Source organism: Alosa pseudoharengus, unplaced genomic scaffold (assembly GCF_046254945.1).
Source record: "Alosa pseudoharengus isolate Yale_2024_CS ecotype anadromous, Long Island Sound unplaced genomic scaffold, YU_APseudo_1.1 YU_APseudo_1.1_scf_3, whole genome shotgun sequence".
NCBI lineage: Eukaryota > Metazoa > Chordata > Actinopteri > Clupeiformes > Clupeidae > Alosa > Alosa pseudoharengus.
The window spans coordinates 26,501,017-26,527,711 of record NW_027468718.1 but is presented as its reverse complement, the minus strand read 5'-3'; the positions used below and the strand labels follow the sequence as shown (position 1 = coordinate 26,527,711).

At 46.8% G+C, this 26,695-nt stretch overlaps 1 protein-coding gene across 1 annotated transcript in view; it reads right to left on the bottom strand.

The window, feature by feature from the left end:
* Positions 1-2,153: 2,153 nt before the first annotated feature.
* Positions 2,154-26,695, bottom strand: part of map2 (microtubule-associated protein 2) — a 33,669-nt gene continuing 9,127 nt past the window's right edge. Inside the window, exons 3-17 of the mRNA XM_076262628.1 lie at positions 26,192-26,266; positions 24,225-24,440; positions 21,992-22,330; positions 18,086-20,806; positions 17,583-17,783; positions 16,671-16,808; positions 15,490-15,548; positions 13,800-13,944; positions 13,247-13,296; positions 12,436-12,762; positions 6,378-6,470; positions 4,815-4,907; positions 3,349-3,430; positions 2,717-2,829; positions 2,154-2,360 (exon numbers count right to left, since the gene is read on the bottom strand). Coding sequence (XP_076118743.1) covers positions 2,154-2,360; positions 2,717-2,829; positions 3,349-3,430; positions 4,815-4,907; positions 6,378-6,470; positions 12,436-12,762; positions 13,247-13,296; positions 13,800-13,944; positions 15,490-15,548; positions 16,671-16,808; positions 17,583-17,783; positions 18,086-20,806; positions 21,992-22,330; positions 24,225-24,440; positions 26,192-26,266 — 4,859 coding nt within the window. The remainder of the gene's footprint in view (positions 2,361-2,716; positions 2,830-3,348; positions 3,431-4,814; positions 4,908-6,377; positions 6,471-12,435; positions 12,763-13,246; positions 13,297-13,799; positions 13,945-15,489; positions 15,549-16,670; positions 16,809-17,582; positions 17,784-18,085; positions 20,807-21,991; positions 22,331-24,224; positions 24,441-26,191; positions 26,267-26,695) is intronic.

Sequence of the window (26,695 nt, the reverse complement as noted above, 5' to 3'; positions counted from 1 at the left end):
TGTATTTGAACACTAGATGCCAAGCAATAAATGAAACATAAGCCGAGAGGAAGAAGTATGAAACTGTACTCTAGCTGATTGGGTGAGTGAGGTGAGGGCATTGTTCTATCTAGAATAAGCAGGATAGTGACTTCAAAGCAGACTTTCAGCTGGATAGTAGCTTCAAAGCACTGCTGTGATTATTCTTAGTATATACAGTATAGTTCATATATGCAATATGATTACCTGTGGGTCAACCCTATGCATATATAAAAAATTAACAATTCTGAGAAAAGCCATTTCTCTTTTTAAATTACAATAAAAAACATTGCATTTAAAACAATTCATTTGTTTCCATGTGTTTTTTTATTTTTATTTACTGTCATAATCATATGAGCATTTGTAATCGGTATCATATCAACAAGAGAAAAACAGCAAACATCTACATGACTTTTAAATACATTTACAGTTGCTGTGGGGGAGGAGGGTAGATTGGAGATGGGGAAGGGCAAGGCTTGGGGTGCAGAGAAACACAGAAGCTAACAAACATCAGGGGATCCGGAGGGGTCGGGATACCACAAATAACGACAGAGAGAGAGAAATAAAAATATTTATACTGGAGCACTTTATGAAACAATTGCAAGAGATGGTTGAGTTTTCTGTTTTTATGTATGCTTTTTGAAATGACGCTTTTTCATATTTTTTCATACTTTTTGTCCCTTTTTAGTTTATCCAGCACATAAAAAAACGTTATAGCATCCAAATGTGACATGGCAAAACACAGGGTCTGTAACACAACACCAGTGCCCAGAGTAGCTGCACTCTGCACCCAAGTCAATCCATTTAAATAATGACCACAGCTCCATCAGAGAAAAGGTTACCCCGACCACTGCAGGCCCATAGGGTCCATTCTCAGCTGACCCCAGACCTACATCTGAGAAGTGTGTCAAGGACTCCCACTAGCCCCTGTGATGTTGAGCTGACGCACTTCAGGGTGTGTAAGGTATCCCTGGACCTCTTAAAGGTCACTCAGCTACAGTAGGCGGGTGTGTGACGGCACCGGGTCAGACAGTGCATGAGAGAATAACATAGCTCTACAGTATGTTCACAATCACATACAGTGATGCTTACAGCCAGATTCAGAGCCTTGTCTGGAGAGAGACAGAGAGAGAAAGAGAGACCCTTGGCCAACCATTGCAGTTGACAATTGACAAGCATAACATTGCCACTAATCTACAAAATATGTGAAATGCTCAAATGCTCATTTTAATCCAATGATTGAGGGAATAACCTACTAAAATTCTTTGAAAATACAAAATAGCCTTCTTTTTGAACGAGAATTGACACATGCTCATCATACCATAATCTCATCTCTCTTTTTTGCAGTGATGCAATTTTACAGGTATAGGTGACTTTTTGAGTGATTGCTTATTTTTAAAATCGATTGAAATTGCTAATGAGGAGCTGGTATATTTATACACATGTTGTATAGCTATAGTTTATATCATACTGGGGAGGTTTGATGAGCATGACTTGCTGCTGGGGTGTGTGTTTCAAGTCCATGCACTGACCAAGCAGAAGAATGCAAGCTGCATGGAATGGCCGCATCACTTCCTGCCTGTTGTAGAAAAGGCTGTTCTGAAGCTGACCAGAGGTCAGCCAATCCCGTTCCTGATCCTACTTGAACTACTTTGTGCAAACAGCTACAGCCGATCTGGGATCAGAGCTTCAGGCCACTATCTGTACACACCATTAAAAAAGTCAAACAGAAAAGGAGTCAAACAGGAAAAGCACTGGCACTTTCTAATCTACCTTGGAAATTGAAGAAAAAAATAAAATAGACAAAACTGTACGGTGTCTGTGTATTTGTTTTCCCTTCTTCTTCCACTTGTTTCCATGTTGTATTTTGTTTAATTAAATAGAGTCACTACGGTCCCAGTAGGTGGATGTGCGCTATGCAGGAGGGGGTGAATTTGAGGACGGAGATGCCATCATCTTCCAAACGTTGGGAGTGGCGCTCCTGGCTAGATGAGGCTGTGAGGCTGAGGGAGAGAGAAGAGAGTGCTGCTGATAGGGGTAAAGTAGAACCATAAGTGGGGGGGGTGGGGGGCGCAGTGTCTGCCCAGTGGACGGGGAGCACAGAGTGGGGGGGCAGAAGGCGCTCGGCCGGGCGCTCACAGCCCCTGCTTGGCCAGGGCGGCGGTGACGTCATCGGCCAGCGTGGCTAGCTGCGGGGACTCCATCAGGTTGATGCTGCCCGAGGACGACATGTGGCTGTGGCGATGGGGGGAGGTCCCGTCAGGTGATTGGGTCACAATCTCGGCTCCGTGATCTGTGCGTGCCTTTGCGGAATCACGGAATGTGAGCCGGTGGCTCTCGATCTGGCGGGGAAAGGGAGAGCCAACCGGGGAAATCATGTATGCATGCGAAATTTTACCCGGTGCAGAGTGTAGGGTGCCATGCTTTTAATAGGCATGCCATTAAAATTAATTCTGACACAGTGCCACACAAGATTCACAACATCTTGTGACCGCTAAGTGGTCTCTTGGCGTCAACTACGTCTCCACACAGAAACATGATTAAGGTCACTTACATCTCCACATGATCTTACTACTTAATTTTTGTGCACAGTGCACAGAGCTGGGCCTACCTTGAAGCTGAAGCTGTCATGCCACCATGACCTCAACAACCTATATCTGTCTGCCCCCTAGAGTCCCCGCCACGCCAAGTTACCCACCATTACATGACCTCCTCCGGGAACATGCTGGGCATTATCAAGGGAGCCCACCTTAGCATGGGCTTTGTCTTTGAAGTCCAGCTTCACATTCTCAATGCGTACATTCCCACCTCCTGGGGGCAGCAGAGGGCAGGGAGCATTGGGGGAGAGAAAGAGAGAGAAAGAGAGAGAGGGGGGGGGGGAGAAAAAGAAGGGGGGGAGAGAGAGAGACAGACAGAAATCAGTAATTGTGTGTTTACTCAACGCATATCCTTGCTGTAACTTGACTATCATTCTCAACTCTATGTTGACTTGGCTAAACGTATCTGTTAAAAAGATGTGCATAGATATTTCTACATCATTAAAATATTAACATTGTTTACTGCTTTTTTCAAAAAGAAAATACTACTGATATCATCATACTAGTGAAGAAGTGTGTGTGAATGCGAAAGTGTGAATTTAACGACAACACTATAAACTGAAATCCTGCACTGTCCTACACTTTTTATTCACATAAAAATCACTGCAGAGGCAGTAACACCATGTGTCCAGCAGATGGCGCTGCAGAACTGTAGACACCAGGAGCTGACACATGACGGTCCAGCAGCAGGACCTCTGCCATGATGCTGTGCTGAGACGAATGGGCTTCCTACCTGGCCGGTGGCGAATGTTGTCCAGTGAACCACACTTGGAAGTCACGTGACTTAAGTCCAGTTTCTTGGACTGGATTTGGACCTGTGAAGGATACACTTAGAGCGTGAGAGAACTCACAAACTAACAATCACCATTGCAATGGGAACACACATCTCTTCTAAAAGGTCGAGGAAGGTCAAGCTCAGGGGCTCTAATAACAGGAGTGAAGAGAGAATGTTTGTGAACCTGCATGTGCACGCACCAATGCCATTCAAAAGAGCAGTTTGTGTGGAAATATGCAATTACCCCTCGGGAAACAACTCCATACAACTATTAAGTCTGATTATTGATGCAGCTACACATTAACAGCTCCCAGATGATAAGCATGGCAGTCTGTGTGTATGCTGCTTTATGTCATGACAACGATCAAAGCTTGGGGAATTCGAAAAAGATAATAGTTTGACCGTGAAACCTGCGAATAAAGAAATGATTTTACAAAGGACATAAAGCCACAAGCAAAACAGAAAATAATATTATGTAATTATGACACACCCTAAATGTGTTTGGCACAGACATTATGAGATCAAATAAAGACATGCACATCTTGGCATCTAGGCGAAGCAAGCACAGCAACAGCATGGTTGTTAAACACTAATGCATGATAAAGACATCAAACGCCATGAAAGAGGTCATTAGCCCTAATCAGTGCTTCACTCAAGACACTTCACCACCAGCTCTGCATGGTCCACCCATAATAGGGGAAACAACAAAGGGCCCATTGGACACGGTGGTGAATAGAAACAATATCCTGTATTGTGGCACAGGTAGAGTCAGTGTCACTGTTAAGTGGAGATTAGGGGTGCGCAGAGGGAAATGTAATATGAAAGCGCAGGTGAGCTTGTTCGCCTCCGGCACGCGATCACTTCACCTCCACCCAGTAATGACTGTATTTTTCAGAGGGTGGGGAGGAGAGAGAAGTGCAGGGAGGGAAAACACCTGGCTGGGATCTGTTCGTCCCCCGGGGACACACAACGCCCAGTCGGGCCAGACAAAGGTGCACTGGGAGTGGGGAGTGTGTTAGGTGAGGGGCCTTGAGCTGAGAGACAGCACTTCTGTGGAGGGGACACATCATGGACCCTTTTGGCTCTGCCTCACTTGGTCTCCTGTGCAAGGTGAGAGGGTGGGTGTGTGAGTGAGTGAGTGAGTGAGTGAGTGAGTGAGTGAGTGAGTGAGTGTGAGAGAGTGAGTGAGTGATTGAGTGAGTGTGTGAGTGAGTGCGTGTGTGAGTGAGTGAGTGTGAGAGAGTGAGTGAGTGATTGAGTGAGTGAGTGAGTGCGTGTGTGAGTGAGTGTGTGAGAGAGAGAGTGAGTGCGTGTGAGAGAGTGAGTGCGTGTGTGAGTGAGTGTGTGTGTGAGTGAGTGAGGAGAGAGGAGAGAGGAGAGAGGAAACACGGAGACAAGGAGATTGAGAGGACGAGTGAACTCACGTTCCCGCCGCCTGCCGCATGCTGCACTTTGTCCAGGGAGCCACACTTTGACCTGACGTGGCTAAAGTCCAGTTTTACGCTAGGAATGAAAACCTGTGTGGTGGGAAGAGAGGGAGATTGGGGGGGTGGGAGGGTTGGGATGTGACATGGTTGCTTACATCGAGATGCTCTTCAAAATGTCTCAGATGGTCTAGACAAAAGTGTCATTTCTTTTTGTTCAATTCATTTTGGACTCTTTTCATTCAAAACTACACAGCAACTGTTTGTGTGCGTGTGTGTGTGATGATTTGTGAGTATGTGTCTGAAGATGTTTGTGTGTGTATGAAGCCCATGTGACTAGTCTCGTCTCTTCTCTTCTGTACTATGTAAACATCTGTCTGGAGCCACTCCTAAGGGCCTGGGAGCCTGTGTGTCTCGCTGACCTACGCCTCAATAGCAGAAACATGACAGGAAATGGAGCACATGGATGTGTGCATGTTTGGGTTATTGGAGTTGGACAGATGGCCCATTGTGAGATCATAAATGCATGTAACAGGCTATGGGCCCCAAGGTGCTGTTAAAGAGACAAAGCAGGATTTGATTGACACTCACGCACAAGTCAGCAGAAACAAGGGCTTGGAACCAAAGGGAAAAAATCAAGCAGCTTTCAACAGTTCTTTTGACTTTAGGCATGCAGAGTCAGAAACAGAATGAGAAAGGACAGAGAGTGCAAATGTACACACAATAAAAGGAGTGTGTGTGTGTGTGTGTGTGTGTGTGTGTGTGTGTGTGTGTGTGTGTGTGTGTGCATATGCAATTTGCACGAATGTGCATACATCTGTAGATTAAGTGTGTTGGGTAACACTTGTAGTCACACGGATCCACATCATTAATATCAAAGTAAGTCAAAAAAGTTCACTCACACTTTTCCAACACAAGAAGAAATAGTTCACACATACAACAATAAACATAAAAAGTGAAACAATTCAGCCGCTTCGCCTGAATCTGATGAATACACAGGTGCTGATGTCTTCACTGTGATAATATATACACTAAATAAATGTGTATATATCACTTCCAGATGGACAACAAGAAGGGACTTCGGTTTTGAATACCAAGTGTTCACACTGTGATAGGCATCTGTGAATTCGAGAGGAGGCTCAATGGAAACACACATTTGTGTTCGACAAAGTGGTGCTCAAATTTGTCTGTGCTAACTTTCAAATCTTTGCTCATATTTGGATGAATCACATTTTCTGAGTTTTCCTTGGAGGCCAACTGAAATGATCGAGCTCCATCGCTTTTGTCGAAGGACCAGGTCATGCATTGTTCAGAGGGTATGCAGGACTGGGAGAGGTGCAGCAGGGTAGGATGGGGGCCCTCCAGGATCGCAACTACAGGATCGGGGTTGGGAAGTGTGTGTGGGGGGGGGGGGGGTTGGGAAGTGTGGGGGGGTTGGGAAGTGTGAGGAAGGGGGGGAAGTGTGAGGGAAGGGGGGTGGGGTGGTAGGTCAGAGTAGGGAATGTGCCATTGGTCACTGGGGAGGGGGGAGACAGGGAAAGGGAGAGATGGAGCGGTACATACATTGCCTCCACGGGGGGAATGCTTCAGATTATCCTTGGATCCGCACTTTGACTGTACGTGACTGAAGTCCAGCTTCTTGTTTAAAATCTGAATCTAGAAAAATACAGAGATAATGTGGCTCTGTTTAAATGATGAGGTAAGACAGGAGGTGTGTCTGCGCGCACACACACACACACACACACACAAGCACGCAAGCACACATTGCACTTTATGTATGTCAATGCAGATTAGCACTCTCACGAAGGGGTGAGACAACGACATAGCGTGACTGCAGAGGAGGACATGGACGACGATACACACACACGCACACACACACACGGGTGCTCGTGAACAGATCCATGCCTATGCAGGCAATGGACGAATGGATCTCTTGGAACAACAGTAGAAGTTTACTGCTATGTGAGGGCCAGAGTAGCATAGGGGGCTCAAGATGGAGCCGCGTCTGACAGATCTGTTCCAGCAGCAGACAGAAGGAGACTACGGGGGCCAGGGTCTCAAGGAGCCACTAACAGGGCCGCTAGGGACAGACGGACTGCCTAGTCTAGTTAAGTGGAAAGTGTGTGTGTGTGTGTGTGTTTGCCTATGTGTTTTGGTTTAAGGTTGAGCTTTTGTGTAATATGTCAACTTCATAGAGTCAGTACGTCTTTGTAGTTAATGTGTGTGTTTGAATACACAAATGTGTGTGTTTGTGTGTGTGTGTGTGTGTATGTGTGTGTGTGTGTGTATGTGTGTGTGTGTCTGTGTGTGTGTATTTGTGTGTGTGTATTTGTGTGTATTTGTGTGTGTGTGTGTGTGTGTGTGCTTTGTGAGTGTGTGTGCGTCTGTGCATCAGCACATATGTGCGTGGACAGGGGTCCAGGGGAGCAGGTGGGCGGTATGGGAGGATTCACAGTAAGGTATACCAGAGGGTCAGCAGCCAGTATGGGGGGCCATGTCACTGAGTGAGCGGCAGACAGACACAGAGTGAGAGAGACCAGGCGCAGGACCGACGTCCAGATCCAGGAGTGGCCGCGCTGCTCTGTGTGCGCTTGGCCTCTGTGTTGCTAGAAAGCAAACACACAATGGATGGACAGGTCAGTCATGGGCAGCAGGGGCTGCCTGGAGGTGCTGGGTTGGGTTGTGTTGGGTTGGGTTGTGTTGGGTTGGGTGGGGTGGGGAGGACTGTACGAGGCTGACTGCCAGGACAAGGGTCTGTTGCAGGGCAGGGCTGGAGTGGACTGGGCAGGAGAGAGAGGGGCGGAGCTAAAACAGTCTGGGGATCTACTGGCTGCGGCTCCATAAACCATGACCCCCGTGTGTAGCTCAACTGCAGCTTAAAATAAAGCGTATCGGATGGACACAGAGCCTGGAGAATGGCCGTGTTTAGAGGTGTTCTGACGGCAGACTGGGATATAATCAGGTTATAGGAGTCGAGTGTCTCAATGTGAGTGAAAATGTCTGAGTTCTCGTTGAGGAGCTTAAATGCTGCTTTTTTAGGCTCTATAAACTGTGCTTAGTCTTCCACAAGAGGGATATTGTTAGGTATACTAGCAGGCTGTAATTCATGTGGTGATGGTGGGTCCCTGAACATTGTCCTGTAAAAATAAGCAGCGAAGCTAATCGTATCCTTCTGGTCCTCCATTTTTTTTTTTCAAATTACAATGAACACTTTATGTCAGTAGCCTTCACATGCCTGCTTTTGTCAGGCTGCAGATCTCACATGCGACCACTAATTTCACATGTGCAGCGTGGGCAAAGCATGGCTAAATTACATGTGTCACATGTGATTACCTTTCTATGCTTGGCATGTTTGCCTGTTACGGTTACAAAAGGCATTTTTGGTCACAATGATTGTTGTTGCCAAGAGGCTAGATTTACATAACCTACCTCCACATACAGGGCTTTGAGCAGTGACCAAGGGGCCTTCAGAGGTATGCACTGTGATTCTGGGCAGCTGCCAGGAGAACGGCCCTGTGGTTCAGATGTGGTTGTCATGTGAATGAGGAGTTCAGTCTCTCTCTCTCTCTCTTTCTTTCTCTCTCTCTCTCTCTCTCTCTCTCTCTCTCTCTCTCTCTCTCTCTCTCTCTCTCTCTCTCTCTCTCTCGACTGATCCTGGCACAGAATGCCGCGCTCACACTCGGAACCATAGGAGTGTAGGGCTCTGATGGCCAATGTCCAGTATTGGAGTGATGAAGAAAGGGCAAGGAAAGAGGACTGGGAAATGCTGCACTCCAGGACTTAATAAAAACACGCCAGGATTTAGAATGTTTTTTTTAGCTCTGTCAGCACAGGGTAGATTTAGCTCTGCTTTTACCCTTGTGCAGATGTAGAAGCCATTCTTGCAGCTGGCATTGAAAACTGCCAGCAATTCTGTTTGCATATAGGTTTCAGTAGTGTAAAAAACCATTTTCAATAGAAATTCGTTGGTTTTGCTCACAATACAATTGTCTTGTTAAGAAAAGATGAAGCACCGTAAACAGTGGCGAGCAGATAAAGATAGCAGGCTGCGGAGGACGATAAGTAAACACGCACAATCATTTCTCATTTCTCAAGAGCTCAAATATAACTGCCCCGCAAAAAAAGAACGAAAACACACAGCCTCTTCAGCAAAGTCAAACTCTCCAAAGAAATGGACAAAAAGAGTGAAGAGACGAGACCACAATAGCAATGAGGCAGTGAGGATGAGAAGCAGAATGAGAGCCAGAGGCTGTGAAGAGACAGGAACAGAGGGCCTGCGCTGAGCAGTAAAACCTCGCAAAATCCGCTGCTTTCTCTCGCCTTTGATAGCTCAATCTATAGAGGGGGCTGCCGACCACCAAGCCCAGCTGAGTCACCGCAGATGCCGAAGCTTGGGCAAGAACAAAAGGAAGGCATGTCTCTTGTCTGCTTCTCCCGTGTCTCTTGGCTCTCTTTTCCTTCGATATCTCTCTCTGCAGTCCCTTCCATCCCTCCTCCACACTTTATTTACCTCTCCTGTCCTCATTCCATCCACTTCACTGGCTCCTGTTTCTCTCCCTCCATCTTTTTGAAGCTGTTTATGTCTCCCTCTGTCCCTCCATCTCTCTCTTTCTCTCTATCTGATTTTTAGCTGTCAACAGTCACTTATCAATCTTCCATTTTATCCGCCCACAGATCTTTTCACTGAATGAATGGAATGTGAGAAGTGCACTCTCACAGTGGCACCTTTAATCTTAGTTATAAAAGAGGACACACATGATACAACTACACACGTGCAGGAGAGCACTGGGGCCGGACTGGAGTGGTGTACTGTACACAGACACACACACACTGCACTAATGCTCACAGACTTCATCAAACTAGAAAAGGCATTGCACCAATATGACATAAGTTAAAAGACCAAAACAACCCAGCACTACTTCCCCGGTCAAGTCAAACAGCGGATGTGCAGCCGGCTCCAGACTCTACCAGAGGGCACGCGAGGGCGATGGGTGCCTGTGCCCATCATGTGCCCAGCCAGTCACCCCTAACAGCCTGGCAACCAGTGTCACTCTAAGTTAGGGCCCTCCCTTGGGAGCCTTCGCCAGAGAGACACTTGCAGTCATCCAGGGGTAAAACCGTCTTTGGAAGAGGCGATGCACGCATGGCAGCCTTAGTTATGCAAGTCCCTTTCTTCCAGCCATTGAAAGAGGGGTGTTGGAGGGGAGGGGGCAGCCAGACTGCATCTGTCCTGAGTGGTGAACTCACATCCCCTCTGCACTCAGTCAGGACTCTCCTCTGCCCCAGACTGCCCCAGACTCCATGCTCTCTTCCCAAATGTCCAGACAACAGTGCTGCAAATAGCTGTTCTCTGTTACTTATCAATAGCACATCTCATCACACTGCTTTATTACCATTCTGCCCTAATATGACTTAATGATGTACCAAACGCAGAGCTGCTTCTGCTGCTCACTAGGAAATATTCCTCTATGAAATGTATGTATGAAATGTATGTACAGATCTAATCAACTCAATTTAAACGTTTCTCCTCTCAGTGTCACTCATGACTTGAAGACTAATCCTCCTCATCCTGACCTGTCCATCACGATTTCAGTGCCTTTCATCGGCCCTGCTTTGTTGTTTACAGTCTCTTGCTTGCTGAGGCCAGCTCTTTCAGTGAGAGATCCCTTTCCCTGTACACTGCTGCACTCTGCCACGATTCAGACATAAACATGCCAGGCCGAACATGCCTGTCTTCTGTCAGGCCATTACTGGAGGCTTGTAAGACCTGTTCTACCCAGATTCACTGCTGCCAAGAACATAAAACTCTGATGATATAGTATTTACCAGTGAAGGGAAGAGAGCTGTGATTGTCATTGTCAATTGTCATTTCCTTGATGAATTAGCACCATTACAGATTCACAAATCTTTGGGCCCTTATTTAAATGCCAGGCAAAGTGCAAAGTCAAGAAATAAGCAAAAGTGTCTTGTGCATGAACAAATAAAGCTGTTGTGTGAGGTACTTATTGATCTGAGCCACTGATGTTTATGCTCTGAAACTTGCTAATGGTATTACATTTACAAAATATTTTGCCAGGCTATTAAATCAGCTTCATTTGAGGGGCACTGTGGAGCAAGCAACTACAGTGTCAATACCACATCCGAGTCCAACTGCAGTGTCAATACCATATCCGAGTCCAAGTGTCCATGAGGACACAGGTTCAAATCCGACCTGCGGTCCTATCCCACCCCATCTCTCTGTCTCCCACTCACTTTCTGTCACTCTTCACTGTCCTATCTGAATAAAGTCAAAAGATGAGCTTCAATATAACAATACACTCTGCATGCCATTTAAATGAGGGCCCTAAGTGTATGGGTATGTGCAGGTGCATGTGTGGGACAGAGAGAGAGAGAGAGAGAGAGAGAGAGAGAGAGAGAGAGAGTAAAAGTGTCCGAGTGTGCATGACTGTTTCTCAAAGTCGAGGATCCTCGAGGATTCGTGCTTGGTAGAACTGAGCCATAATGAGTCAAATCCTTCAAAAACGAGGTAAGGCTTCTTCTTAGCATTCAGAAAACACACAATGGAACAGACTAGCGCGTGTGCAGGAAGCTGCAGGTGTGCGTTATTGAAAATCATGCATCCTGCACACTTCTTTTGAAGAGCAATGGATGCACCACTGTCATTCTCCCACATCAATAAATGAAATCATACATGTTTTTAATTTTGCCAAAATAAACCACAGAGCATCAACCATTAAGCATAGTAAAGAGAAAAACACTATTTACAGTAGCTCACTATCACTCTCATTGGAAAAAGGTTTAAATACCCTTTCTAAATGCCTTCTTTACACGATTACAGTGTAAGATTTTTAAAGTTGTCAAAAGACCTAAGCCCATATTTCATTTAGGCTAGTTCATTTAGGCATAGTGACAATAAGACAATGTTTACATTTTAATACATAGTGAACTGCCTTGTTTAGTACAGATTTTAAAATCTCATAAACATGCATCCTCTGAAAATTCAGCAAAATGAAGGACTATGGCATTGGTAGAATATGGTAGACTTTGATGGATGCTTGACATTGGAACAAGTACTTCGGCGGGACATGATGACATAACATACATCAAATAGCAGCCTTGAAGGATCCCACCTTGACTTTGAGAAACAGCCCATATGTATGTATGTGTGTGTATGGCCTCTGTCTGACTTGTGACCGTGTGTGTTAGTTCCCAACAGAGAAAGCTCCGTCATCCCCTCCCTTTAAAGACTATTCATGGTGTAACAAGCCAGGAAACACTAAGCAGACGGAAGGACAGATCAACACCCACAGGTGTCAAACACAGTTAGCACAGCAGCGGACACGGGGAGACTACAGAGAACAGGGGAGCTCCCCCATAATGAAGGCTATATTGGATGTAGCAGCACTGAACTAGTGACAGAGAGAGACAGAGAGAGAGAGAGACAGAGAGAGAGAGAGAGAGAGAGAGAGAGAGAGAGAGAGAGAGAGAGAGAAAGAGAGAGAGATGGAAGCTGATTTAGCATCTAAAGAGCAAGTGCTGGAGCAGAGAGAGCGAGCAGAGACAGAGGGCGGTGGGAACAGCTGAGCTTGGCTGCTGCTGCGGTCGCTGCTGGAGGACTTACCTGCCCCCCCTTGGGCTGATACTTGATGTTGTCGATGGAGCCAATCTTGGACCTGATGTTTCTGAGGTCAGGGAGGGGCTGGTTGATGACCCGCAGCTGCTTGGGCGTGGTGGCGGGGGACTTGGGCGGTGTGCGGATGATGGCCACCTTCTTCTCGCCAGACAGCAGACTGAGGGACTTGGGCGTGCGGGGCGTGCCCGGGGTGCCGGGGGTGCGGCAGGAGTAGCTGGGCGGAGTCCCGGGGGTGATGGCTGTGGAGCCAGGCGTGCGCGGGGTGGACGTGCCACTGCGGGCCGAGCGGGAGCGGGCCGACTCGGAGCGGCTCGACTCCGTCCCTGTGGAGACAGCGAGAACAGCGTCAGGTCAGGGCACAGTTGATTTATCATAGTGGCCAACTAGCGCATGGAGAAAACACTGGAAACTAGCTTTAATGATGAAGCATACTTTGCTATGTATAAGGATGGCATCTTGAAGAGCCGGTTGTCAAAACGTATGTTCACCCATGTTTAGGATAGCAAAGTGTGACAAGAGTATTGTTACTTTTATTAGATTATTGTCAACTAAGTCATACTTAACCTTTTAAAAGCCATTACCATGACCAACATCTGGGGATAGCAAGTACTTACTGAACACGTTACAGAGCATGACCACAACAATAGCTTCGAAATGCAGGTGTAAAGAGAAATTGCACAGGTGTGAAAGAAATGCATTGCTCTGCCTCCTCAGCGCTCGCTGAGGCCCTCTGCAGGTGAGGGGGAGCAGGGCAGGAAGGACGGAGAGGAGAAGAGGAGCGACACTCACTACCAGCCACGCTGTGAGCCCTTCCCGTCCTATACTCGGATCTGAACTCAGTGCGGAACGCTACAGGGGAGCCGCAGGCGGAGAGCAGGAAAGAGGAGGAGGAAGAGGAGGAGGAGGAGGAGGAGGAGGAGGAGGAGGAAGAAGAGGAAGAGGAGAAAGAGGAAAGAGATAATTGGAAGAGGAGAGACATTAGTCAAGTAGGAAGGGTAATTGCAGCAGCAATCATTCAGAATGATTGAAAAAAAAAAAAGGGCATTTCAGCAGCAGATTTGCATGTATTTCTTTGAATATGTGTATGAGTATGAAGTGTGTCTTGTATGCTTAGTGTGTGTGTGTGTGTGTGTGTGTGTGTGTGTGTGTGTGTGTGTGTGTATGTGTGTGTGTGTGTGTGCGTGTGCGTGTGCGTGTGCGTGTGCGTGTGTGTGTGTTGTGTGTGTGTGTGTGTGCGTGTGTGTGTGGGTGTTTCAGTTGTGTGTTTGTTTGTTTGGGTGTGTGGTAGCCTAACTCGTGTCTGTTTGTTTTGGAGTGTAACTGGAGTGTGTGTGTGTGGTGTCCACCCTCACATGTGGGCCTGCGGGGAGCTGTAGATCCGGAGCTGGTGATGGAGGTGGAGCTCTCCTCATGCTCAGCCGGGTGGTGGCGTCGGCTCAGGATGGAGGCCGGCCGCGGCAGAGATGACCTCTTCTCTGGGCTCCTGGAACCACCGTCCTGTAGGAAAAGTGCCAGGCGGAGGAGAGAGTGGGACACGTCAGAACAACAGCAACTGGGGCAGAAACCTCAGGAGAGATTCCGTTCATTCAAAATGCATGTATCACTGACTGATCTAACATGCTAATGCTAATATCTGACAAGAGTGTACTTCGCATTCAGCGTATGTCACATTTCATCTCCTCTTTTGCAGTTCCCCCCCACACTGAGAACAGTACCTGGGGCCCATGGTGTCTGAGCTAACCTGTTTAGTAATACTGCTGCACCGTTGTCTTTAGCGGCTGTGGCTCTGAACAGCGCTGAGGACCACCGGGCTCCACTGCTCCTCTTACCTTTCCCATGAGTCTGTTCTGCACGGGGGAGTCGCGGGCTCCAGCCGACCAGGGCCGGGGCCCGAACCCATCCGCCTCCATCTGGAGGTTCTTGATGGTGTTGGAGCAGGCGGAGTTGGGCCGAGGGGGGAGCAGGGCTGCCACTCGGGATTTGGGGATCTTTGTTAGTGAGGCGGGGGTAGGGATCTGGGAGATAGAGGGGTGGGTGGAAGGCTGGGGAAGTAGATGAGTGTAGCATGCCATGATGATGATGATGATGATGATGATGATGATGATGATGACAGAGCAGAGAGCAGAGATAGACAAAGCCAGAGAGGACAACACATGAGGGACACAAATAACCAAACTGAAAATACAGTGATGTTGAATCTGGACTTGTTTCAGAATGTGCACACAGGACTTAAACACACACATTACACAATGGAGAATGCTTGAGATCCCATTCATATGTTAAATTATTCAATTTGTTTTGTTTTGTGCTGATAACATTCTCCATTGCTTTAGGTAATATATGCACATATGAACACATTGTGGAAAAATGTAATGGTTCTAAAAGAGAAGAAACATAACGAGAGACTTGGCATTTAAAAAATGCCAGATGATAAGTGGCTTTCTGGGACAATTACAGTAATTGCCTAGCCGTGACTGAATATGGAATGGATGAGATCTTTACTGCAGACTAGGCTAAATGTCACAGCATAATTCATTGTGTAGGTATGCTGTGGGTCTTCTCTATTAGTCCTGATGAGTCCCAGCAAAGCATCCACGCATGACCGGTCAAATGGACCAGAACGGCTCCTGAGTGACCAGTGGTCATGAGCACACATGCTTTTCAAAGGGAACTCCCCTACATGAATGAGGGTTAATAGTGATGGAGAATGGTAAGGTTCTAGATCAGAGAGGAAGGTGCAGGCGCAGAACCTCTGTGCCACAAGAGGGGCAGTATTCCATTCCCAACCTGTCTCTGTTGCTGACTGACTAACCTACACCCCTGTTGGTAAGTAAACCTTCTCCAAAAACCTTGATGCTTTCAGTGGGAAAGATGTCTTTTCTTCTCTCCCTGCTTGGATTGTCCTGCCACAGTTGAGCTGTGGATACACAGGTGTCTATGCATTTAAAGAGAGAGACGGCGCTGGCAAAGACGCCTGACAGCAGGCTGAACAGAGGAAGAGCAGAGGCACAGCTGGACTGCAGGCCGCTGATGCTGACTTACAGAGGTCCTGTCCCGTGAGTGTCTGGCCACGCTGATGGGCTGCCGTCCATCTGCTGAGACTGAGGACATAGAAATACACCAAGAACATTAAGCATGGGGTTGAAGAAACCAATCGATATTCCAGTGTAGACCACTTAAAAATATTAAGTGAATCAGTTGTTTTCGAGCAAGTTTGTGTTTGTGTTTCTTTGTTTTAATATACTGTAGGCCTATACATGCGACACCTACAAATTTAACTAAAAGATCTGACAAAAAATAATTGTTCTAATGATTCTGTACTCATGTTGTGCATGCTCTGCACTTTGAACAGGGAATTTAATCTTGAGTTACAGACAGCTTAAATTGCACATAGTGCAACATTCAGTTAAGAAGTCTTGCTTTGAAGATCCTTGGCAAGGAATAATATAGAATCTAAAATATGGCCACATTACATAAGAAGCCCCTAAGTAACATAACGTCTATTTGGGGCAATGCAGCAATTTACTGGAAATCTACCATCAAGTCAGATATACAGATCCCAGAAAGCCTTGAATAGAACAGCCGTATGATGAGGCAGCAGCTCTGTGTTTGTGGAACTCACACAAACTACCAGTTACCAGGCAACCACTGCAATGACTTAGCTATGGGGACGTGTTGTGTTGCATTAGATGCTGTAGTGACAGAAGTCAATTTGTTGCACTTAAGGTAAACATCAGAGGAAAACAGTGTAAGAAGCCAAACACAAGAGCCAAAAGTAGTGGCAGAAATAGAACAGCAATGCTGTTGATAGCGGAATAGAATGAGAAAGTCGTTAGAAAGAAGAATGGGCTTGAAAAAAGCCAAGGCCACCAAATCAACTAGTGAATACAGGCAAAAGGAAACAAAAACAAGTGTTGTGGAAATAAGGACACAACTGTGGGAATGTGTGCGCCATAAATAAATGCAGGTGAAAACACAAGATTGTAAACAATCCTCAAACAAATAAAAACACATTGGCCACTGATGAAATAAAATATACACTGTACTGTAGCTCAAATAAAATCATGACCCAACCTAAACATGTGTGCAGTTGTAAAGTATTGAAAATATAGAAAACATAGAAAACAAAAAAAAACAAAAATGCAACATCATCCTAATGGATTGCAGATGGTATGTCCATGTTTGCCAGCCACATTGCAAGCTGTCTACATGCCCATTTTCACCTGTGGGTCTCCGTTTAACACAGGCGTAGTGTTGGGCAGGTCTAGGGTGTCTGACAGCGGGTTTTAAAGCACTCTTGCGGGAGGGAGAGCGTGTCTGAATTTCAGATTTTTTGGGGAACTCAGCCTTCTTAATGATAGCTAAAAAAGGGAGATACAGAGTCAAGGGAGAGGAGAGGAGAGGAGAGGAGAGAAGAGGAGAGGAGAGGGACAGCAGGATTACAAGCATAACAGAGGATAACAGAGGCACCCACCACAACAAAGTGACAAAAAAATCCTAGTACGAATTTAGCACTTTGACAGACCACAATACTGAAAGATAATGAGTCAGCTTCTTATAATAACTGATATAGGCTGGTTCACCAATAGTGCCATCAAACATGTACAGCATTTCACATTGACACAACACCAATTACAACCACAACAGAACATGCAACCTTTACTATGTACAGTAAATATCTATGTACATACTGTATCTGGTGAGTGCCTCTTTTCCATAATTTCCAGTGTTGATTTAAAACTTGTAATAAAACATGTGGTCTCAGTAGAACAAAAGGTATTTGGAGTGACAGTTACAATGTGTGTTTTGTATGTGTTTATTACCAATTGTCAGCTGTAATTTAAGGAAACTGTGTTTCTTCATGTCGTTTCAAATGTACAGTAATGATGTAATCTTTAACTATGTGTGAGACTGCATGTTATACAACAAGTTAAACGTTGACACTGGATAGTACAGTGTTGGCATTGGGTCCATATTTGTGGAAAGAAATCAAGGAGACTGAAGACATTTGACAAAAACAAACTCTACTTTGTTGAACACACATTCAGGCTGTAGAAAATAACAGGACCCAGCCAGAAAGAAAACAGCACACAGCACAGACAGAAGCAGCAGGCAGCCATGTGTGTGGCAAAAACCTTTTTTCTTCCTGGTGTCTTCCCTCGGGATGGGCAGCGGCTCTTTGCGCACAGGTTTGCGCTCCGGAGTGGAGACGCGCCCCTTTACCCGGCCGCCCTTGCTCTTTTGCTTAGCCGGCTTCTCCACTGCTGGTTTCTTGAGTGGGCTTCGCATTTTGGGAGGAGGCTCGATTCTCTCCGTGGCCATGCTTTTGTCATCATCTGCTGAGTGGGAAAAGAGTAGCTACAGTGTATGGAATACAGTTTCAACCATGCCACGGTTAAGGTCCTGAAAAACAACATTTCTGACCAATGAAATTATACATTTTACAGTGTTTGTTTAGGATTCCATCATGTGATCAGTACATGATGCAAACTTATTATGCAAATCCTAAAAATACTATATTATTCCATTTTTGAATACATGCTGTAGATTAAACCTATTTTAGCTTAATTAGAAATAACTAATATGATCATTTCCCTCCAACAGTTTCAAAATGAATGAGAGTAAATGGCATTCACACCTTGGGTGTCCACCCAGGAGCTGTCTAAGATGGAGTCATCCATGGTTGTCTCATCTTTGTAGTCATCATAGCTCTCGGTTGGCACCTCGGACTCTGTCACCACCTCTGGTTCCTTTGCGGGAAGCACCGGGGTCTCAGCTGCCTCTGGAACATCTGGTACCTCCTCCAGGCTGGGCGCCTCCATCTCCACTTCCTGCGCCATCTCCAATGAATCTCCCTCCTCATCTTCCTCTTCGGCCTCCTGAAGCCTCTGTGCAGCCTGGGGGGGTTCCTCCTGGGGAGGGGCCGAGAAGCGGACACTGTGCACTGGCTCCTCACCCTCATCGATGGTCTGGACCACCGTGATGAAATCGTCCTCGACGGTCACTATAGACTCAATGGCAGCTCGAGGTTCCACAGCTTTTTCTGCCAGTGCCCCAGCCCCTTCGAGTGCCTCTCCATCTTCCTCCTGTTTGTCTTTGCCTAGCTCAACCTTCTCAGGCAGCTCTGGAGCTGTATTATCTACCGACTTCTCTGGCTTGGCCTCCTGCATAAACTCCTGAGGCTCTTCTGCCACTTCAACCTCCTCTCCCAGCTCAACCTCCTCCTGCTTTTTCTCTGCCACTACTGCCACTTTAGTTGAGTCCAGAGCAGATTCTGCAGGTGCTGGAACAACAGATTGAGCTTTGACCTCAGAGACTGTCTTTTCTGTGCCTTTTGGAACTTCCTGTTTTGGTTCTGGGGTGAGTGTTTTTTCCTCTTTTGTGACCTTCTCCGTTGGCTCTGGTGCAGACACCTTCTTGGCCTCTGCCACAGGAGCCTCACCACCTTCAGGCTGCTTGTGTTTCTCTGGTCCAGCACTCCCCTTCTCTTCTTCAGCGGTGCTCTCGACGGAGGATGCTGGAGATGGCCTGATGGGTCTGCCGATTCTGTCTTTTGCTACTCCAGTTAGCTGGTAGACATCTTCAGCATCCACCTCCTCATAGGCTTCCTGGTGCACCAGATCTGGTTTGTTCTTCACCTTCTCCCTCAACTCCTGCAGCTCGCGCTCCTCTTCCACACTCAGTGGTCTGTCCTCCATCTCCAGCTTGCGAATTTGTCTCTCGTAGACAGCAAATTCAGCGTCTGTCTCTAAAATATTCCCCTCTTCATTAGGCTTTGGCTCGTCCAGGGTGACCATCACCTTTGGTGTCACGAGAGTTTCAACCGGCTTGCCTGGCTGTGTTTTGTCCTCCTGGGGAGCAGCCTGGTCCTTCACCTCAGCAGTCTTGGCATCCTCATCCATCCCTTTACTGTCCTTTGTATCTAAGCTGTCTTTTTCAGCTGAGACAACTGATTTGTCCATCTTTACAGCTTCATCTATGGAAGGCAGAGCCGAGTCACGTGTCCCATCCGTTTTGTCTGGTGCACTCTGTGCAGAAGAGCATTCCTTCTCTTCCTTCTCCTTCTCAGCTTCCTTCTCTTCAGATGGCATTGTGGTGAAAATCTGTGGTGGTGAGTCCATAGGGCTGTGGACATCAGCTGGAGAGGGCATAGGCCCAGAATACTCACTGAAGACACAGTATCCCAGTTCCTCTAATTGACTTTCACTTCTGGCTGCCTTCTGACCTTGGTCACCCAGAATCAAATGGGCGAAGGACTCGCTTACATGGGCTGACACATCCGCAGGTACGGACTTCCTTCTCATGATATCTGGGTCAGTGTTCTCAGACATCAGCCTTGAGCGGGTGCCTGCCAGGTCCAGCATTTCTGGAAGGTCAGGAGCCATTACTGTGCCATTCTTGTACTGGTACTTAGCAGAGAAGGGCGACTCTGGGGACCCTGTCTGAGGGCTTGTCTTCGCACTAGAGCCAGTAGCCTGGGGGGGTGAGGGAGGCGTGGTGGGAGAGGCCGACACCTCCACACCTACAGGGGGGAAGGCCGGGAGATTCTCCACAGACGGGGTTGTGACTGGAAGGTAGTCAGCTGACTCATCAAGGCTTCCACTGGTAAATGACAGTATATCTGTAGCCAATGGTGAGAAGTTCCTGGGACGTCCTTGGTCCATTCCTCCAATAGGGATGTTAAGAGAGTAGCTTCTTTGGTCCAAAGCCAACTTTCCAGGTGACAGGCGGCAATCATCCCTTCTATCAAGGGGTGGAAGGGTTGCTTGCTCCTCTGAGGAGCTCTTTTTGCTGTCCTCCACGGATTTGTCTTGCTCAAGATTGGTATAGCTGATCTCAGGTGCTGACGGAGCTGCCGGGCTCTTTTTCTCATCCCCTGCAGTGCTCAGCTCATAGTAGCCCTCTCCCAGCACTCGAGCTTCATCCTCCTTCAAGGCTGTGGTTTCAAAGTAAGCAGACATGCCAGACTTGTCTTTCACAGGCTCGCTGGGCTTCTCCTCCTTTACCTTTACTTCAGGACTCTTTTTCAAAGACATCTCTGAAGATTGGACACTCACTGTGGCCCCTATGTGCTTCCCGCCGAAGGCCCGCAACTCCTCGTCGTCTGTCTTCTCTTTATGTGTTGAAGACTTCAAAGAGGCTGGTTCAGACATTTCGGCCGAGAGCTGTTTTGTCACACTCTTCTGTTCAGACAGACTGTCAGGTAGCTGGGTGGAGACTTTTGGTGTTTCTTTCACATGACTCTGGCCATTTGAAGAAGCTGCTTGAACATTCTCCAGCTGTCTCTCGAGTTCGGTGAAGTCCACGCCAGCGGGAGCGGTCCTCTCGTGGCCAGGTTTATCTGCATCCATCTTCAAGGCTGAAAGTAAATCTGAAGTAGTCTTTGTTGTGTGACACTCAATTAGTTAGCTTTGTTTTTGTACGTCTGCCAGGCCAACAAAGCTAACAGACAGGCAAAGGCGTCTGACTGTTGAATGCAAAGCCAATCTCTCAGCGAAATGTACAGCATTGCAGATGAGACGAAATAGGACATACCCCACTGAGAGACGAATGGGACAATGTCATGGTTGTGACGGGACCCAACATGCAGAACCACAATGTTGGATGAATGAGATCCAATGGATGGAGATGCCGAGACAGTGATCTTGGTATGGTACTCACATCTATCAGAGGTAGAATGGGATTTTTAAACTGAGGGACCTCTAAAACAGACCAAAGGGCCTTATATTACAATCTTTGAAGTCAGCAATAGATATATTATCTAGCTAATTATGGTGTGCTGAATTGTTTTCTTGCAGCTATGGTGGAGAAGGTATGTAATATTACATGGATAGAAAATAGTCAAATATTTATTGATTGATGTTCCGAGTTGAACTGATGTTACACTTTAGCAGCAGCATTTACATAATCATATTCATGAAAACTGTTTGACTATTAACACTGATATGAGTGTCAAGAACATGGAAAACATTGTTACAGAATACAAAATGAAAAATAAATGACAACAGGAGTGCAAAAGAAAATGAAAAATAAATAATACGGTGATCCTTTGACAAAACATAATCCATCAACAGGTCAGAGATACCTCTGCCTCATATACATTAAAATGACACACATGCTCTGTCAAACACAGTGGCAATGTAGCTGGCAAAATGATACATAGCGATGGAATACAACTAATGAGGGAAGTCAGCCTGGCAGTGTAAGCATCAAGAAAGATAGAGAGAACAGTAAGACTGCAGCATAGCCAGCATACTTGACAGCTGCATTAGAAATAGCGATTAGAAACAGATAATGAAAAAAGGAGAGAAAAGGAAAGAGAGTATGAGAAAATAACAGGAAAAGCTGTTGCCACGGAAGCAAATCACCAGCAAGCCTGTGTTGCCTTGCAGCTTCAGCAGAGACTTGTTTTGCAATCTTTGCAGCATTTGCAATGTTTGCAACGTTTGCAGCATTCGTCCACATTCACTTATATTAGAGCTAAACTGCTGGATTTGGGTCGGACGGGGAGAAAACATGCAGGCTAATAGCGGGGAGGACACACCTTCCTCGGGCCTCTCCTCCCACCCTGACTCATCGCTTCTCCCGTTTGATTCTTCCGGGGCGGCACTAACTGCCTCCGCCTCAGTCACGGCCTGCAGGCTGGGCTCAGCCTGGGCTTCGCCTATGACCTCGGCCTGCTCTAGGAGCTCGGCTTGGGGCCCCTGCTCAGGTTCCTCCCCACTCCACTGCTCCTCTGGCTCCTCAAAAGCTGCTGCTGTTGCTGCTGCTGCTGCAGTATCCTCCTCCTCCTCCTCCTCCATTCCCAACTCCAACTCCTCCAAATCCTCCATCTCCTCCTCCTCCTCCTCGGCAGTTGTAAGAGCCTCTACGGTCTCTTCTTCTTAAAGAGGGGGGGAAAGGGGAGACATCACGACTACAGACAACACAGACTTGGGCTACATGGATAGGGATAATAGGAACACTTTCAGCTCAGTTGACGTGAATGCCTATAAAAGAAATCTTTACAAACGCACAACACTAACATAAAACAAAATGTCTGAATGAGGTTTGCCTCTGACCCAGTTGCTGTTGAAATGTGGAAGACTGTTAATCATGCAGTGAGAGTTGAGTGACACGTTAATTGGCCCCGCTGCTATAACTCTTTTTTTTTTCTTTTTTTTTCTTACCTCTGTCATGTTTACATTAGTGGTATACAGAGACACACACAGCACCGTACAACTATTTTTATGGCTCTCAGGTTGAGTATACAATTTCAAAATAAAAGCTTTGCATAATCAAGTGTATGTTACAGTATATAGCTTATGCAACCATGTGTAACCTCGTGCAGCCAGGGGACTTGGTCCACACAAGAGACATTCCAGGTCATAAACAGTCATATTTAGACTTGGGAAACGGGCAACAATCTGTGCTGCGGCAAGGCCTGCAGCCTAATCAGATGTATCTGGATTGGCAATCTTCCATTAACTGCATGAGAAAATGAAAAGCTGCCCCATGAATTATAACCCAAAATCTTCAGCACTGCATCATCCTGACAGAGAGGGAGGCAAATCCTCAGTACATTTAGTTAGTTTACCTCCCATCGGGGGCAGTATATTTTATAATAACCACGCTGGTTGCCTGTGGCTGTGTGTGACTGTATCTGTGCGTGACTGCACACAACTATAAAAGTGCTAATAAGCAATGCCGCGTGACATCGCTGAGTCTGACATTTGATGATGTCTGATCCAGCAGCAGGACACTACCGCTGGCTGGGACGCTTTAGTGCCCGAGCTGTCAGCTGGACGTCGAGGTGTAAACTCGTAAATCCAGCTTAGAAGGGGGTAGCGCCTCCGTGACGGATGCCGGGGGACTGAGTGAATGTGTGCACCCGGGTCAGCAGGGTGGCACAGTGGGGGGCATAAAGAGAACCCGGGGGCGGGGGGGGGGTGGGAGCAGTGACAGGCAGGGTCTGAGCCTTAACAAGAGAAAACTGACAAAAGAGAATGTCAGAATTGGGTTCTTTTCAGGGATGTTGCTGTGTGTGAGAGAGAGTGTGCATGTGTGTGTGTGTGTGTGTGTGTGTGTATGTATGCCATGAATGAGAGAGCTGAAAGCTGTCCTGTGATCTACAGCGCGTGTACATCAGCAGGCGGGCCACAGGGGCAGGGGCAGGATGGACAAGGGCGGAGCCTTCACTAGGATGAGGGACACACATACAGAGGGACGCACACACAGACATGGACAGGCCACAGTCATGACAAACAGAGGAGGTATCAAAATGGGCACACAATGAGCATGCACAACCACAATCGCTGATGCCAGAAGTCATTTGGTCATTTGTATATCGTTTTTTTGGTGCTAATTTGAAAAGGTATATTATGAACATAAATTATACCATGAATAGAATTGGAAATACAAGTGCACAGACCAGACTAAATTAGTAGCTAAATTCTTGTCTGTACAGAATAGTGTAGCTCTGATGTGTTTTGAGTTGATGGATATCTGAGGCTCAAAAACGATTCACTAGGGACCAAATGACTTGGATATAACAGAGAGGAGGAAGAACATAAACCAAAAAAACGAATCGCAGACGTCACCGATTTGAAACATCACACAACGCAACAGACACAGGGCCAAGGACCAAGGTGGTGAAGAAAAACGAAAGAGAGAAGAAAGCCCAAAGAGAACAGGGGGATTGGAGCGAGGGCAAAGAAAAAAAAGAGGAGGAGAGGAGGAGTGAAGAGGTAAAAACAAAAGAAGGTAAGAATGGCGGAGAGGAACCATGCGTGGTTCACCTTCGATCTGTCTAAATGCGGCGGCCTGCCCTGAGGGGCGAGAGCCAGACCGCGTCCACTCAGGGCTGAACAAAGGGTGCTCATAGTACTCCTCGTCGGAGTGGTAGGGGTCATCCTCAGGCACAGACACAGAGATGGAGGGGGCGAGGAACTTGCACCTCTCGCGAGAATTTTGGAAGCGTCGGAGAGGCCCAGCCTCCTCCTCATCCCCTACATCTACAAACAGACACAAGGAAAAGAACTGCAAGGAAATCTGGACACGGAGGAGGAAGGAGAGATACAGTGAGAGGGAAAAGAGAGGAGCAAAAAGGGAGAAAGGTGAAGAAGAAAAAGGGATGGTGTGAGCAGGGCTGGGGGAAGTTGGGAAATGTAGTTTGTAGGAATGATGAGGAAATGGTAGGAGGGATTAGAAAAGAGTTCAGGAGAAAGAGGGAGAGACAAAGTGACAGAGATTAAGAGAAAACGACACAAAGACACACAGGACAGTGACCAGAAACACAAAGGTGCTACAGGGGATGGTAGAGGACCATGCTCAGTGCCATTCAATCTCTGTGGAACTGCAAAGACTACAGATGAAACTCTATGGAGACATTAATGATTGTAGAATGTGTGTGTGAGTGTGTGTGTGTGTGTGTGTGTGTGTGTGTGTGTGTGTGTGTGTGTGTGTGTGTGTGTGTGTGTGTGCGAGCGTGTGTGTGTGTGTTTGTGTGTGTGTGTGTGTGTGTGTGTGTGTGTGTGTGTGTGTGTGTGTGTACAGTATGTGTGTCACTGTAATTCTATGTGCTCTATAGGAATATATGACTAAGTGAAGTGAATAACTCTAGACTCTCACCCTAGTCTTATGTAATCGCTGGAAAATCCAGAATTGATTAAGAACCTTGGGTAAGTATCTTTTTTTTTAGAGGATTTCAGTTCTGTTTTGTGTACTGTTTCACTACCATGAAAACTGTTAATTTCTGAGCTGCAGTCAAAGCATGGCTTTCTTTTCCACAAGAAGTTTCTGGGGGTCAAAAGGTCTGCAGGAGACTGAAGACAGACAGGCCAACTTAAACAAACAAACGAAGACACAAGCACAGGCCCACAACAAGAAAAACATGAACAGCTACTACCACAGAACATGCATAACTTAAGACAAGAGGACAAAGAAGAGGGAAACCAAAAAATAGTCCAAAGGGCAGTCAACAGGCTATTTCAGGGCTTTGGAGAAGAAACCAAAAGAGGGAATGAGAAAAAACATGAATGGGTATTCCAAACACCTGCCCATCTCAACCACTGTCTTTGTGTCACTGGTCCAAGGAGACACACATACTAGTAAGTGGCCAGTCTCAAATGGACAGGTGTTTGGAGCAATACATGAAGAGAAGGTGTTAAGATCTCATGCATATACACCATGTCCAGCATTCATACTGCAACTCTTTGGTTTGATCAGGGTTGGGTGGCGGGAGGTTGGGTTTGGGTGGGTATGGTCTTGTTTCGTGGGCAATACACAGGGTTTGGGTGGGGGTAACCTCTAATAGTCAAAAGATGAGGATGAGACCATGTCTTGTACTTGGTGGAAGATGGCAAGAAGGAGAAGGAGGAGACCGCATCTTTGAATGTGAACAAAAAGGGGGAAAAAATATGAACAGATTCTTCAGAGCACGTCTCTCTTGTCTGCTCTCAGGTAGAGGCCAAAGTGACCTCTTGGTCAACATGGAAGCACCAAATATGTCTCCTCTGAGTTTTTGGACCGCGGGGCAGAGCCCTTCTTCCAGAAGGAGAGCACAAGATGTCAGGACTGTAGGACATGAGTACACTGTGAGGCCTCCCCATCGGGGGGAGAGGGGGAGAGAAAAAAAAGAAAAAAACACATCTCGTACGGGACACCATTTTTGTATAGCAAGACACACTCACACCGAGTGGTTTTCATTCTCACACGCTCTCGCACACCATCTCTCTGTGTCCAGCGGACTGACCAGAGGCCCTACCTGGCTCCAGGGGTCCAAAGTGCTCCGCAGCAGGTGAGGGCGGGGGAGACGGAGGGAGGTTGGCAGAGTCCTCAACTTCACGGCCGAGAAGAACCGACGAGAGAGAAAAGAAGGGAGTGTTGGAGGAAAGTTAAATAAAAAAAGCAGCTTCAGATCAACAGGGGTGGGGTGAGTTGGGGTTATAGTTGGGGTGGAGGGAAGGGGGTGGGGGCTGCTTTTTTCTTCCGTGTGCTGAGTTTAGAGCAGAATAAGCTGGGAGCCGTGATTCTGCTGGTGAAGGCTTTGCTGCGCCTAATCCTTTGAGCGGCTCTGACAGTACTACTGAACATCAAGAGGATGAGCACAAAAAAGTGAGTTCTCCTCTTTCTTTTGCTGAGTCAATTCTCAACAGGGGGGGGCATTCTGTTCCATTTCAGCTAAAAACTTGGTTATGTGTCATTTAAATCCACAATAAGCCCGTATCTCCATATTATACATTGAGGGCTTTCTGACAGTTGGCATTCA